The 15,705-nt window shown below is 39.1% G+C and overlaps 1 protein-coding gene across 5 annotated transcripts in view; it reads left to right on the top strand.

Moving 5' to 3' along the window:
- The window catches only part of CD109 (CD109 molecule), a 133,322-nt gene that overhangs the window by 67,142 nt on the left and 50,475 nt on the right, over nt 1–15,705 (top strand). For all 5 annotated transcript variants that reach the window (XR_012655499.1, XM_032764088.2, XM_075063804.1 and 2 more), the window contains 11 exons: nt 1,932–2,070; nt 2,474–2,583; nt 4,779–5,018; nt 6,578–6,679; nt 6,781–6,843; nt 7,620–7,796; nt 10,594–10,746; nt 11,476–11,550; nt 12,110–12,170; nt 13,686–13,818; nt 14,600–14,717. Coding sequence is in view for 4 of the 5 variants with exons in the window: in XM_032764088.2 (XP_032619979.1) it covers nt 1,932–2,070; nt 2,474–2,583; nt 4,779–5,018; nt 6,578–6,679; nt 6,781–6,843; nt 7,620–7,796; nt 10,594–10,746; nt 11,476–11,550; nt 12,110–12,170; nt 13,686–13,818; nt 14,600–14,717 (1,371 nt within the window). In the remaining variant the exon portion in view is untranslated. The remainder of the gene's footprint in view (nt 1–1,931; nt 2,071–2,473; nt 2,584–4,778; nt 5,019–6,577; nt 6,680–6,780; nt 6,844–7,619; nt 7,797–10,593; nt 10,747–11,475; nt 11,551–12,109; nt 12,171–13,685; nt 13,819–14,599; nt 14,718–15,705) is intronic.

Genomic DNA, 15,705 nt, shown 5'->3' on the forward strand with positions numbered 1-15,705 from the left:
TACTTCTGCATCCACTTCACTGCCAAGATGAACTATTGGAATAAACCCTCATCAACAATTATAAACACACATTCTATCCCCATTTCAGAGTAGCAGCCATGTTAGTCTGTATCAACAAAAAGTCCGAGGAGTACTTGTGGCACCTTGGAGACTAACAAATTTATTTGAGCATAAGCTTTCATGGGCTAAAACCCACTTCATCGGATGCATGCAGTGGAAAATACAGTAGGAAAATATATATACACAGAGGACATGAAAAAATGAGTATTGCCATACTAACTATAATGAGAATAATCAATTAAGGTGGGCTATTATCAGCAGGAGAAAAAAAAAGCTTTTGTAGTAGAAATGGGCCATCCTAATTATCAACAGTTGACAAGAAGATGTGAGTAACAATAGGGGAAAAAATTAGCATGGGGAAATAGGTTTTACTTTGTGTAATGACTCATCCTCTCCCAGTCTTTATTCAAGCCTAATTTAATGGTGTCCAGTTTGCAAATTAATTCCGATTCTGCAGTTTCTTGTTGCAGTCTGTTTTTGAAGTTTTTTTGTTGGACTGTTGTGACTTTGAGGTCTGTAATTGAGTGACCAGGGAGGCTGAAGTGTTCTCTGATTGATTTTTGAACGTTATAATTCTTGATGTCTGATTTGTGTCCATTTATTGTTATAGCTAGTATGGCAACACCCATTTTTTCATGTCCTCTGTGTATATATATCTTCCTACTGTATTTTCCACTGAATGGATCCGATGAAGTGGGTTTTAGCCAATGAAAGCTTATGCTCAAATAAATTTGTTAGTCTCTAAGGTGCCACAAGTACTCCTCGTTCTATCCCCGTTGGGAATCTTTTCTTCTGTTGCCTCTTATTGTGTTGCTCACACACTGCTCTTTGTTGATTCTCTTGTTCTCTTCTGGTAAGCCACTCATATCACCCTCTGTACTTGAAGCATCTTCCCTGACTCTGAGCCAATCACCCACATTTTCCTTCACACCTTTCATCTAAACTCACTTCTTCCTGTTAATCTTCCATTGCTGGTGTCCATACCTGCCTGTTTTTCATCCAACATTTTAATGCATTCAATAAATTGAAAAGAAAAAGCCAACAGAAGCATCCTCACCCTTATATCAGACTAACAAGATGTATGTATCTTGTGTCAATTACATTATGTGCAGCAGCCAGCACATCGGGGCCCCAGCCATAATCCTACAGCTGGGTACTACCATCATACAGATATTAATAACTAATAAGCATATCTCAGTCTTTCACAATTTAACTTTTGTCATTCTGGTAATCTCTGCTCACTTTTTGTTTACTATAATCTCTCATATGCTATGTCTCAGTAGATGCTCAGTACTTTATTCATAGATTTTGAGGCAAGAGGGGACCATTATGGTAATCTAGTCTGACCTCTTGTATAAAATAGGACAAGTATTTGACCTAGTAATTCTTGCATCAGGCTGAGCTGGGTCATATATTTTAGAAAGACATCCAGCCTTGATTTAAAGACTTAAAGTGATGGAGAATTAACCACATCCTTTTACAGGATCATATTCTCCACTTCTAAGCTTCTTGGGCAGGGACTTGGTATTTCACTATAGAACACCATGCACTAATATTCTGGCAGTGTATAGATAATGAATATTCATAATAAAACATCAAAATTTGCCAGGATCAGACCCTATTGTTGCTTACAGTTAAAATACTGTTATTGATGATAGAGTGATAGTAAACAAGAATGATGATTGCCAAAACAAAGTATTAATATCTTAATTCATGAACTGTAATTGTAGTTTTTTATTGAGGGAACTATCTGATTTAACTAGAAATAATGGATAAAAAAAGTTGTCTGGATTTGAAATGCTTTGAGTTTTGATGACTCCATTGGAAAAAATCCAGTCAAACAAATTAAGATCTTTGTTTTCTCGTTATAGATCAATGGATCTGTGAACTTCACTTTTAATTACTTGGAGTTTGAAAACATAACTACTGTCCAACATGCACAGTATCAGCCTGATATAGTTTACAGAGGGCCAACAGAAATTATAGCTGTAGTTACAGAATCACTTACAGGTATGTTACTTACAATGTGATGTTGCTATAGAAAACAAAGGATATGGCTCAATCATAGCAGTCTGTTTATATGCAGAAGGGCTCAGAAAGCTGTACCCTTCAAATCATGGGAGAGAATAGGGAGGATGGCAATGTCTGGAGTGGAGCAGTGTAACCCATGGAAGCACTGTACAGCCTCAGGGATCTGGTGCTGAGGGAAAGGGTACCAGTGCGTATGTCTGGATTGTCGGGGCACTGGAGTCCCCACTGGGAAGGATAGTGACAACGGTAGAAATGGGGGTTATTGGAATTAATGTTTGAAATACAAGAGAGTTTCCTCAGTGTCGCGAAGAGCTGAGAGAAGCCTTTTGAAAGGATTATGTATGAAATCATGTCTTCTGAACACTCATGGTTACTCCAACAGGAATCACTCAGAATGCAAGCACCACTATATTTCCAAAGCAGAATGACTACATCATTGACTTTTATGACTATGCTAGAACTCTAAAGCCTTCTCTGAACTTCACAACTACTGTAAGTTCTTCTATTTAATTATGGTTTGTTCATCAAGATAGTTCTTGTGTAAGAAAAATAATCAGTGTTCCTTTTTGTTTCTGCTTAGCTAAAAATGTCTGCTGAGGGTTAGGGGGAATTTACAAATTTATTCTAAGGACACCTCTTATTTCATTGTATTTGTGCCAGCAATTTTAGCATGAGTGTCATTTGCACTAGAAAATTATAAAACAATGGGAAATGTTGTAGAATGGATATTGGCTCAGGTACATGGGGTATATTTGGAGATGGTTGGTGAAGGCTCTTGAGGAAAAGAGATTTTTCACAGAGTCTTTAGGCTTTGCATCAGGGCTGATTATTTTCCATTTTGATACCATATATCTGTTCAGTCAGAACACTCTATAGCTAATCTGGATTTTTTAAATAACTCTGTTAGCTAATGAATCTCGTGCTTTTACTAACATATGCTTATTACTTAGCTGTTTTCTAGAATCCTATAAAACTTGTTTATCCAAAACCACCTTATGTAAAAACTTCTGGTTTTTGAAATTGGGTTATGTCCTCTGTGTTTTTCCTTTTACCTAAAACCCTGTCATCTAACTAAATCTCATGTTCCCAATTTTAGACAGATAAAAGGGTTTCTATTCTATGACAATGTCAGCATTTAACAGGCAATCACAACTGCGCCACGTAAAAGGGAAACACTTTAAACCCTGTTGAAATGAGCCAAGTGAAATTTTTGTTTGCTGATGCTGTGAAAAATTTGGATCCAGATAGATAAATGGCAAGTGCTACATATGAGCATTCACAGCAGGCCAGCCTAACCTCACCATTTAGCTGAAGATTGTGGCCTCACAACTGGTGTCTTTGGCTTTTGGTTCTTCTCCCTTCCCTTGCCATCTTCTCAGCTTGCTCCCTCTTTATCCTCATCCACTTTATCCTCCAAAGCAAGACACAGTGGGAGGTATTGGAGGAAGCTTGTACCAGTGCTGAGCAGCTGACAAGCGAAGAGAGGGATTGTCAGCTATCCACACATATTGAACAGCTGCTAATAAGTGGAGCTCTGAATATGAGATACACATAGAGGAAGGCAAATGAATGGACTGAGGGGTGAGGGAGAATTAACAGTCTGGTGGAAGGGATAGACTTTAGATTAGGGAGGGAGAGAGATGAATTGTGTGGGGGATGAATTTATAGAGTGTGGGATAGAGAGGAGACTGGATATGTTATGGGGGAAGGGATTGATGAAATGTGAGAACTGATATAATCTGTGAAGGTAACTGAGGGATTTGAAGTGGAGAAGTTGTGTACTGGGGAGTGCTCATTTTGGGACTTTTCCTCAGGCTTTTTGATGAGCCCATGTCTGAATCAGTTTTGTTCCTCCTACACATGACTTAGACATTGGACTAACCCTTGTTGCTACTGGCGCCCAATGTGCATACTTAGCTGTGGTGTGCTGCAGTGGTTTCACAAGAACACTAGTAATCTTCACAGTTGGAAAGGGGAAGGTTTCCCATTGTGCCTGCTTTGTCTTGCTTCCCATTCCATTTACCAGTCAGAGTCAGTATCATAGAATTGTAGAAACCCTGGAAGGGACCTAGAGAAGTCCTCTAGTCCAACCCCCTGTGCTGAGGCAGAAACAAGTAAACCTAGACCATTCCTGATAGATGTTTGTCCAAAGTGTTCTTATAAAGCTCCAGTGACGGGGATTCTACAACCTCCTTTGGAAGCCTATTGCAGAGTTTAACTACCTTTACAGTTAGAAGTGTTTCCTAATATCTAACCTAAATCTCCCTTGCTGCAGATTAAGCCCATTACTTTTTGTCCTACCTTCAGTGGACATGGAGAATAATTGGTCACTGTCCTCTTTATAACAGCCCTTAACATATTTGAAGACTGTTACCGGGTCCCTTCTCAGTCTATTTTTTTCTCAAGACTAAACATGACCAGTTTTTTAACCTTTCCTCGTGGTCAGGTTTTCCAAACCTTTTATCATTTTTTGTTGCTCTTCTCTGGACACTCCCTATATGAAGTTTCAGACCTGGAATTTGACTTATGGAGTTGAGGTGTCATGACAGATATATTACAAACCTGAAGATAACTGCTGTTTGAAAAATATAATCATGTCGTAAAAATGAATGTATAGTTACATCTCATGAATCCTGGCTTTGTGTTGTGACCTGTCTTATGAACACTTCCTTGTTTTTTGTTATTAGCTAAAAGTAACACGTTCTGACAAAAATCAGCTGACGGCCGAAGAGAGACAAAATTTTGTCACAGTCACTGTAGAACAGTCAGACACAGTTCCTCACCTTGCTGTGTTCTCTGTATACGAAAATGGAGCTGTGCAGCAGAGAAATGAGACAGTGCATATCCTAAATTATACTGTCCCAGAAAATGGAATCATTCACCTTGAGGTCCCGGTTCTGACTAATACGATGAGTCTGCTCATTAAGGTATTGTTTACATCATGAAAACTCAAAGCATTAATCCAGCACAATTCAAAGAATGAGACTGTAGTGGCTTTTCAACAGTACATTGCCTCTGACTTATGCAACAGCTGGTGTGGGGAGCAATTATTTATTGTTTGCATTACAGTAGCACCTAGGCCATTGTCCTAGACACTACATAGCGAGAGAGACTGCCTGACACTAAGTATACAAGGCAGACAATGGATGGGAAAGGAAACAGAGGCACAGAAAGGTGAAATGGCTCACCCAGTGTCACACACTAGGTCAGTGGCAGAACCAGAAATAGAAACCAGGTCTTCTGTTGTGAAGAATGATGCCTTATCTACTCATCTGTGCTGTCAGAATTCTGGTCCTCATGTATGAGCTTGAAGATATTGGTGATTAGCCCTAGAGGAAGAAGAGGGAAGATATAACTCTAGTTGTACTTCAGGTGATTCCCTGTCTGTTTGCATAGCTCACTTGATGAATGGCACAGTGAATGCTATCCCCTCTGAGGAGGGTAAGGGAGAACAGGGGTTTAAAATAAGAAGTGGGTTTCATATTCAGTTCAAGGCCATGAGTAGTTACAAGATTCTGAGATCTTTGGAAAATTGTAATTGTATCGGTTTGAGTTTGAGCTCTCTCACCAGCTGTTGCTGTTTCTAGATGAAATTCATGGAGCCAGGTTCCTCTCTAAATCATACCAGTGTAAATCTAGAATAATTCTATTGGCTTCAGTAGAGTTGCTCTGGATTTTATACCAGTAGAACTGAATAGAAACAGACCACAATGAGAATATTGTAGTTGTAGTTGATATAAACTAATAGGAGATATGACCAACCAAGGAATTACTAATGTTATTAATGATAGTGCCTTAAAAAAATCTGTAAACTAATCACCACTCAGTTGCTCATTGACTTTAAGTGACATGCCATACATGAGTACTATGAGAATGGCAACCACATGGCCCTGAATGTCCTTTTACAAGGGCGTTCCTAGGGTCCCTGAAGTTTTGGTGAAAAAAAATGGTGTTATGTAACCCCCTTGCAAAACCTGACCACCTGGTCAGAGCCTGTGGGGAGCTGGACTGATGAGAATGACAGCACATGTGGGGATCATGGATCAATGCATCTCAGGCCAGTCTCACATTGCCACTTTCCCCTTCCCACCACTTCAGGTTGGTTGTCCCCGAAAATCAGGAATCTCCCAGTTTCTTAAGGTTGTTCTACGCTTGCAGTAAGGTTGTCAGAAAATCTTTCCCCGTTTCATAAACTTGCTTCAGAGCTGTGCCAAGCTCTGCCAAGCTCTGCTGAGCTGCTACGTGCCCTCTCTTTAATCTGCCAAGCCAGTCCCAGGTATACCTTCCTCTTCACCATGAACTCACCCATCCACATGCCGCATGTCTTGTTTTTTCGCTTGGATAATCTGGTCACCCTAACTATGTTGAAACCATATGTATATAATATTTTTAGTCTGTGTCATACAGTATGTAACAATAGCATGTACACGAGCATTAAATAGATTTTTATAATTCTAGCAGCAGCCTTTTTTGTATTGTCTTACAGGCTAGTTTCCTTGATAGTGAAAGTAATATAGCAGTTCATGGTGTATTCAACTCTCCCAGCATGACTTACCTCCAGATAAAAAAACCAAGACAAGATGTAAAGGTAACACATGTTCATATGAAGCTATACTTGCCAATAAAACATTATTGTCAGGTATTCATCATGGACACCTATTTAGTCCTATCATCATGTTATTTCTCTAGGTTGGGATTCCTTTTGAGCTGAGTGTTGCAAGCAACAAGATAATAAAGGAGATCAGTTATTTGGTAACGTACCAATTTTACATGTGTATGACTTGCGGTGATTGTTACCAACCTGAGATAAAGTCAAATGAGTAAAAAAAAATGTGATTCAATATTTAAGAGATTTGATTATTATTGATTTGCTCAGTAAAAACAGTGGATCCAATTCTTACTTTGTATTTGCTCAGTCCTTACTCAGAGGGAGTCCCACTATCTGTCCCCTTGAAGCTGTATGGGAAAGGCCGCTCTGTCATTCTTTTAAAGGGAGGAGTGTGTTCCTCTCTATGTCAGGCCAGCTCTGTTAGCTGATGAGCCTTAGCAGCAGTGTCAGCTCTCACCAATTAGATTGTACTTGTCTACTGGGCAGGGGTGCATTTCCAACCCCTTCACCCCAGAATCCACATGAGGTCACAGCACATTCTAACCCCTGATGCTCAAGATGCTTGCTGTTAGATGGATAGATTTCTATTAACAGCAAGCTGACCAAGTGTGACCTTAGAATCTCACATTTGACCTGAAATAGGGCACAGATCTATTTTTTTCTTTTTTATAATGTAAAAGAAGACTGCTTTTTTGAAAAAAAATGAACAGTTTGGAAGTCTGGTGGTTCTCCTTGTTTTTTATATCTTAGGAATAACAGGAATGTTAAGTATGGTCTTTCATTGGTTTTGTTGGGATTGGAGGTCTGAAATGTATATTCGGTGATCTTTCTTGGCACTGAAGTGAAGAATGGTGTTGATTTGTGATTGCAATACAATTAGTATCTTATTATAATGTGGACATTTTATTTTCCCTTTCAGGTGGTAGCTAAAGAACAGATTGTGGCTATAGGCACAGAGGTTTTGACAACGTTCACTTTAAAACCAGAAAATTCCTGGGCTCCTGTGGCGTGTATAAGTGTCTTTTATATTGATGAGAATGGGGAAGTTGTAAATGATGCCCTGACTCTGTCTATTCAGCCTGTTCTTGAAAACAAGGTAGTAAATCAAAGACTGAGTTTGCAATGACTTTCTTTATATGTCTTACATGCCAAGCAATAGTTCAGAATGGAAGATTTGCAGATATAAAAATCCTCCTCAATGTAGGTCAGATTCAAAGCTCACGGAATTCAGTGGAAAGACTCACACTGACTTCACTGGCAGTTGGTTCAGGCCCTATGTGAAAGACTGTTTGAGGAGACATTGGGAAGATACTGGTATCATAGAAAACCAGGAGAGAGTTTCTTCAACTATGATTCCCCCAGAACTGGACTAGAGAAAGATTCAGAAGGGCCCTATTCAGAAAATACAAGTGTTGTCCTCTCAGAGGAGCAATACTCCCAGCTGTGATATGAATCTGGAAGGCAGAAAACACAATGAAATGAACACGTTTCTGCTATGTGGAGAGGAACCAAACTATGGAGAGACTGCATAGAGGGACTGTTTACCCCTCTCTCCATGAGTACTGCCAGTTCTCTTTGTGGCAATACAGCAGTAGCATCTGGGACAAGGTTGGCCAGTGGGAATTTTTCTCCTGTTCAATGGAGTCAAACGCATTATGGCTAAAAGGGCTAATGTGATCCTTAAAATGTGATCCTTATGCTCCAATACATCTGTTAGTCTGTAAGGTGCCACAGGACTCTTGTTGCTTTTTACAGATCCAGACTAACATGGCTACTCCTCTGATAATGTGATCCTTGGATGTTTGAATGGGAGAAACTCGAGCAGGAGTAGGGAGGATATTGTACCTCTGTATTTGGCATTGGTGCAACCACTGCTGGAATACTGCATCCAGTTCGTTGTCCAGAATTCAAGAAGGATGTTGTAGAGGGGCAGAGAAGAGCTATGGGAATGATTAAAAGATTAGAAAACATGCCTCATAGGAGCTCAATATATTTAGCTTACAAAAAGAAGGTTTAGGGGTGACTTAATTACAATCTGTAAGTACCTACATGGGGAACATATATCTGATAATGGGCTCTTCAATCTAGAAGATAAAGGTAGGATACAATCCAATGGCTGGAAGATGAAGCCAGACAAATTCATACCTGAAATAAGGTGTACATTTTTAACAGTGAGGGTAATTAACCATTGGAACAATTTATCAAGAGTTGTAATTTTAAAATTGGCAATTTAAAAATTAGGATTGGATGTTTTTCTCAAAGAGATGTCCTAGAAATTATTCTGTGGAAGTTCCATGCCCTGTGTTATAGATGATCACAATAGTCCCTTCTGGCCTTGGAATCTATGAATATGCTGAACAATTTTCATTGGAACCATTCTTGGGAGCTGAGGATTTTCTGTGGTGTTATAAACAGGTTGTGTGGCAAGGGGGTCAGAAAGCTGCTGTTCATACCCCATATGTGACACATTCCTGCTGTGTTGCATATCTATGTTTTTAGAAGGTCAATAAATTAAAAATAACAATCAGTAAAGGTAACGTAGCTGAGAGCTAAAACTCAGAAGTTTAAGATCAGAAACAGGAGAAGATATTTGTAACAAGAAAGCATATAGGGCCTTATCCAGCTCCTTTGAAGTCAATGGGAATCTTTCCATTGACTTCAGTGGTGCTGTATTAGGGTCCTAGTGAAGATTACAGTGTACTTTATATTACAGAGCTAGGGCCTGTTCTTGCAAACCTTTGAGTATGGACTAGTCTTGTGAGCATGGGTTTGTGGGAACAGGCCAAAATATAAGTATGTAATTGAAGTGCAATTTAAAGATGAGAAAACCAGGCAATCTTAAATACAGAGATAATGGAAAATTGGGAAGGTGAATTAATGGGAATTAAATATTAGTCTCATGATTTGAGCCACTGAAACCTTCAGATTTGGAAACCAATGGGATATAATGAAAGAATTGATCTTCTTCAAAGCTACAAGAATTCCAGGCTATTTCTACTTCTCTTTGTGAGGGATAGCTATTGAAATTTCCTATGTGCAGCAGAAACGTAATCGGTCACTTTTGGGAGTAATTTATAGCCTGTTCTTGCTTTTTATTTCAATAAATAACTCAGCAACTGTGTTTTAAATGTTGTTTAATCCAAACCCAACTCTCTTCATGAATCAGTCTGTTGTCTTATTTACAGTATAATAAGCAGTGATAATCACATTTACTTTAGCCATTGATAGTATGTTTGCCACTGGCCCAGACTTTTCACAATGAATGAAGTGCTGTGAAGACCTGTTTCTCTCCTTCAATTCATTTTTCCAGTCAAGAGTTTAGAGTAAAATTTGGTTCTCCAATTAAGAAAAGGGCAAAATTATTAATCTGAAACAGTAGTATTGAACTGGCATCTGTTCCTCAACCCCTTATGGAAGTATTAGAATAGCTGTGGAAGGGCCATTTGGAACCTGTGGGGCTGGTTTGCAGATTGAAAGTATAACTCACTGGCCAGAGTGTGTTACACAACCCCCTCTGTACCCAGCCCACAGAAGATGTAAGTATGACTGCTCCAGCTACAGAACCTGGTGCTTTAGCTCAGACTCGTCCTTTTAGCTCTAGTGGTCCCTTCAGTACTCGTTATTGGCCAAGACAGTAGCTATCACAGAAACAAAGGATGTTCATGGGGATGCTGGTGCTTACCAACTACAGATCTAAGGAATCTGAGGGTTAAGGGAGCAGCATGTAAACCCTTAGTCCCTTCAAAGAGTTGGTGGGAACCATGCCTTCCCCAGTAAAACCAGATTCTCAGCTACAACTAATTAAAATAAAAAGCTCATGACTGAAAGCTCTTGGCTGACCCTGAAATATTACTATGTAATTTAAACCAACATAATTTTCTTCTTTTTCTTAGATCACAATATCTTGGAATAAAGATATAGTCAATCCATCTGAGAAAGTCTCCCTTAAAATCAGTGCAACCGAACCCAGATCTGTAATTGGACTTTCAGTTGTTGACAAAAGTACAAAGCTCCTGGGAGAAAGTAGTGACATTACAGAAGACAGTGTAAGTAAAAGAAAAAAGCTTTGCATGCAGCGTATTTCTGAAAAGTATAAGGTTATGGAAACGTAACAGTTTTTATATTTTATTTTACGTAGACATAGGTATAAAATGCAACTTTGGGACTGATCTTGCAACCTTTACTTGTGTGAACAATTCTTACTCATTTAAGTAGTCTATCAACATTAGTGAGCTGCTTATGAGTATACTATTTGTAAGTTGAGACCCTTTATTTAGAATTCTACTTGTTCTGTCCTGTAAGTTATCATTCCTTAGATATGCTAGAGGACTAATATTCCACTCAGCATTTTTTCCAACACGTTGAACTTTGTCCATCAAACTGCTCAGTTTTCACAGTCAAATAATTTTTCTTTTAGAACCAAATAACATAGGAAAGCTCTTCACACATGCCCGCTACTTCCCGCAGCTCCCATTGGCTGGGAACGGCCACTGAGAGCGGCGGGGGCCATGCCTGTGGACAGTAATATTCACAAAATGTCTCATGGCCTGCAATCAGCTTACCCTGATGGGCCGCACGTGGCCCCCCGCCGCAGGTTACCCACCACTGGTATAAGCCATTATTGTCTAACCCCATTCATCTGGTAACTCCAATGTTCCAGAGGCAAGAGATCTACTGTTTGAGGGATAGCTCTGCAAATTAACATCCTGTACAGTATATTTTATGTAAAGAATTGCATCCTGCTTTCACAATTTGCATTATTTTCTTTTTCTTAGGTGCTCCATGAACTACATTTGTACAACACAGCACAATATTTTGACTCAATCAGAAGTCCTCTCAGTGTCTTTCAGGTATCATTTTTAAATCTAGAAGTTGGATTTTTTCTCTTTAATTGTTTGTACATCCTCTGCAGAAGGAAAATATATTAAATACTCCTTGTAAAGTTTAAAAACTGTAGACAATGCACTGTTTTCATGGTTTCTACTGTGTTTGTCAAGAGGAGATCAAGTTGTTTTTGGGGAGAATTTAATTTTGTTTTACAAAAGTCTAAAAATGAAAGTATTCACAGAATTTTAATAGATAATAGTGAAATTCATCACTATATGCCCATTTCAAAATGAAAGCATGCAGATGAACTACCAGTACACTGAAGTCTTTGTACTTAATTCTTTTTTTCTTTACGCTAAAATGTCATGCCACCCTAAGTGATGTCTGATGGTGTGGTAAGGATTCAAAGTCAGAAAATAGCATTTGTTGTGGCATGCATTTGACTTGCTAAAAATTGACTTGCATTTAAAAAAGAAAGAAAGACATTTAAAAAGAATGAAAGAAACAAAAAATAAGATATTGAGTACTTTGAATGTCCTGTACTGAGATAGATTGTATGTTTGTTTTGGTTTTTTTACCCAGAAGTGCAACCTCTGGGTATTGACTGATGCAAATCTTCCAGAAGACAAGAATGATGTTCTCTGTAAGTAATAAAAATTGGCATAACCAAACCATTATCTGCTAGATCCAGGAGAGTTAAAGATAAACAAGCAGGGACAAATTCTGGTTAGTTACACCAGGAAAAACCCAGAGTCACTCCACAGAAGTCATAGACTTACCTATATGTAGACTGATATAATATGGGAGAATTTGGCCTACATGTTTTATCTTTGTGTATTTTGCGTATTTGTCAGGATTATGTTGTTGTCTGAGGTGACAAAAGATCCATCCGGGCTTGAAGACAAATTCCTGAAATAGATATTTCAAATACAGACCCTTCCTCCACAACCGGAGAGGGTTCCTATCCAGCGGAACCAGTGTGGTTCAGCTGTGCACCTTGGGTGACTAGATTTGTGTGCAATGTACTGGAGGTGAGTTGCACTCTTCATGAGCTCATTGCATCGAGCCTGCAGGGCTATTAGACAGATCCTTTCGCCCTCTGTCTTATGTGTGTGGGCACATAAAACCTTACTTCATATGACTGAATAGTCTCTGTGGAGCACTTCTGCAGCTACTGTACAATCTAGGGAGAAGAATTCCTGTTATTTATGCTGCACCCAGCCTGGCTAAATCAGATTCTGGGCTCAAGATTAAACCTTAACAGTCTGATCTTGTAAATGCTTACTGACATGAGCAGTCTTAACCACTGTGACAAGGCCCATTGGCTTCATCCCTAATGACTACCCTCATGAATAGGTGTTTGCAGGACTGCAACCTGAAATGCTTGGAGAGTTTGGGGTATAAATATGGGGTAACACTTTCATAAGTACTTAAATCAGTTGATGGGACTTAGGCTCCTGATCAACTTAGGCTGATCTGAACATGGGACTTAGGCTATTTTGCATTTTTCCCCCATGGACTCTGGTTTCTGTCCATGCTACTGCTGTCTTGACACAAAGTGGCCGTAAGGGGCCTGGACCTGAGAGGTGCTTTGTGTTTGCAACTCCCATTGGCTTAAACAGCAATGGCTCAGCACTCCTGGCACAGTGCTATTCATACACTATGGAGTATATATATACCCCCAAAGAGTAGAGTATGTCTACACAGCATTTGGAAGCAAGCAGGAGTGAGCCCTTGGGGTAGAGGGGCTCAAACTAGTGCTCTAAACAGCGCTTTGAGGTTGTGGCTTGGGTGGAGCTTGAGGTCTGAAGACCCCCCTCCCTAGAGTTCAGAGCCTGAGCGCCAGCCCAAGCTGCAGCTTCAAAGTACTGTCTATACAGCTACGTTTGGACTGTAGCACAAGACCTGCTAGCCCAAGTCTGATGACCTAGCTGTATAGACATAGAGACCTGCCAAACTTAAATTTCGTGTGTAATGCTTTTGTGTTTTTACGCGAAAATAACAGTGCAATAACACTAAATTCAATTCAGAAATACCATGTGTACTGTTACCAAACATCTCGTGAGTTTGTAAATAATTATACACAAAACAAGGTGCTAATTTTATTTTTTTTACTATGTAGAGTTTTCTGATATTGACAATAATTTTAACTTTGTAGATGATGAAATGATACCCCACAGTGCAGATTTCACTGACTATCTAGATTCTGCAGCTGGATTTCCTGCTTTCAGTAGTCCACATGTAAGGAAAAATTTCCCGGAGACTTGGCTTTGGATTGACACCAATACTAGGTAAATGCTTAGAGGAAAACAGAGACTTTTACACTCACTTGCTCTGGATTTCTGACATATTTTAATTATTTTCTAGGGGCATGTTGCACTATTACATTCTAAATAGTATTTTGCATTGATCTCTATTACTATTTATATTACAGTGCCACCTAGAGGCAGTAACTAAGGTTGGAGGTCCACTGTGCTAGGCATTGTACAAATACATTTTAAGAGACAATCACTGCCTGAAGATCTTACAATCTAAATAAACAACACAGAGAAAGGTTGGGGAAAGGGAAGTAGTATTATGTCCCTTATACAGATAGGTAAATGAGGCATAGGGAGATTAGATGATTTACCTCAGGTGACACTAAAATCTGTGGTAGACGCAGAAATTAAATCCTACTTTACTGATCCCTAGTCCAGTGTCTTAACCATGCGACCATCCAAAATTGCTAAATTGGTGGCACAGTCTGACCTGTATTGTGCTTCAGTACATGCTACTCATTTAACTAAGCATCAGTATCAGGAACTTTAGGAAAACAGCTGACATCTGGAGGGTATTTCTATAGAATATACAGGGATTTATTGTCTTACAGTGAGTAATTTCTAATTCACCATTTAATTATTACTTTGGGGCCTAACAAAAGCATAGTTACAGAAAGTTGGGAGAAGAAGAAAAGGTAAACAACAATCTTTCCTGTTAAGAATTCAGACTACATTTATGATCTATCTTAAACATTTTATTAACTGAGCATTAAATTAGCACTTTTGAAATTCGGATGTGCTTTTCTGTTATTAGATCCAACAAAGACACAACAATGGAAGTTACTGTACCTGATACCATCACTTCTTGGGTAGCCAGTGCTTTTGTAATATCTGAGAACCTTGGACTTGGAATTACAACTGCTCCTGCTGAGGTAACATAGTACAATATAGTTCCAGTTTATGTTAGCAGTAACACCCCAGTTTATTATTTTCAGTTTTATATTGTAACAAGAACAGTAGCAACCTGATTATTTTAATAAGGAAAACAAGACTTATTAAATACTATCAAATTTTAAGCAGAGTTGCACACTGAAATCAGTGGAGAGTTCTCCTTTAAAATCTATGGTACCGTATCCCTCCTTCTCCTGTATGCATAATAACTTTAATCCTGCATAATGATACGCAGTGATTCTGTGCCTTTGGGTGTCTGTCTTTGCTGGAATACAAGTGCATCTGCTTGCTGCCTGCTTTTGTTTCTTTATTTCATAGCTTTAGTTCAAAAAATGTTGTATTTTCAAAAATATACCTAATATAGATAATTCTTAAAAATACAACCCCCAAATTACAGCACTTTCAGAAAGCAATACATAAAGAAGAAAAAATAGATTATTAAATGAGTCCATTATTTTGCGTTTTATTATATCCTTCCCCATTGGTGTGAAGATAGGGCCATGGAGAGACATGTTTTTAAATCATCCATTACTTAAGCATCCAAAACAGTTGAAAGTCATTATTTAACAGGATCCCAAATGATGGGAAAGGTCAAAGCTTTCAAACCTGGATGTCTGAAGTTAAACTTTTAAATCATTCTAGGCACTGTGATACAGCATGGCCAGAGGGCAGCATAAGAGTGTTAGCAGGGGGCCTTTTTCCCTGCCAAGGGAGGAAGGTTTGCTTTAGATTAACTAGAACAGCTGTGGCCAGTTAGAGCACCTGACTCCAGTTAGAGCACCTGACTCCATTAGAGCACCTGACTCTCACTTAGAGACACCTGACTCCAGTCATGGGATATAAACCCCGCTTCAGTCAGACAGGGTGTGGTAGTTGAAGAAGAAAGGTTGGATTGGAGCAAAGTGCAGATTGCAGAAAGAGAGTTTGTCCAGAGAGAAATAGAAGGTTTGGAGGAGTGCTGCGGTGGAT

This window comes from Chelonoidis abingdonii, chromosome 3, assembly GCF_003597395.2.
Source record: "Chelonoidis abingdonii isolate Lonesome George chromosome 3, CheloAbing_2.0, whole genome shotgun sequence".
Taxonomy (NCBI): Eukaryota; Metazoa; Chordata; order Testudines; family Testudinidae; genus Chelonoidis; species Chelonoidis abingdonii.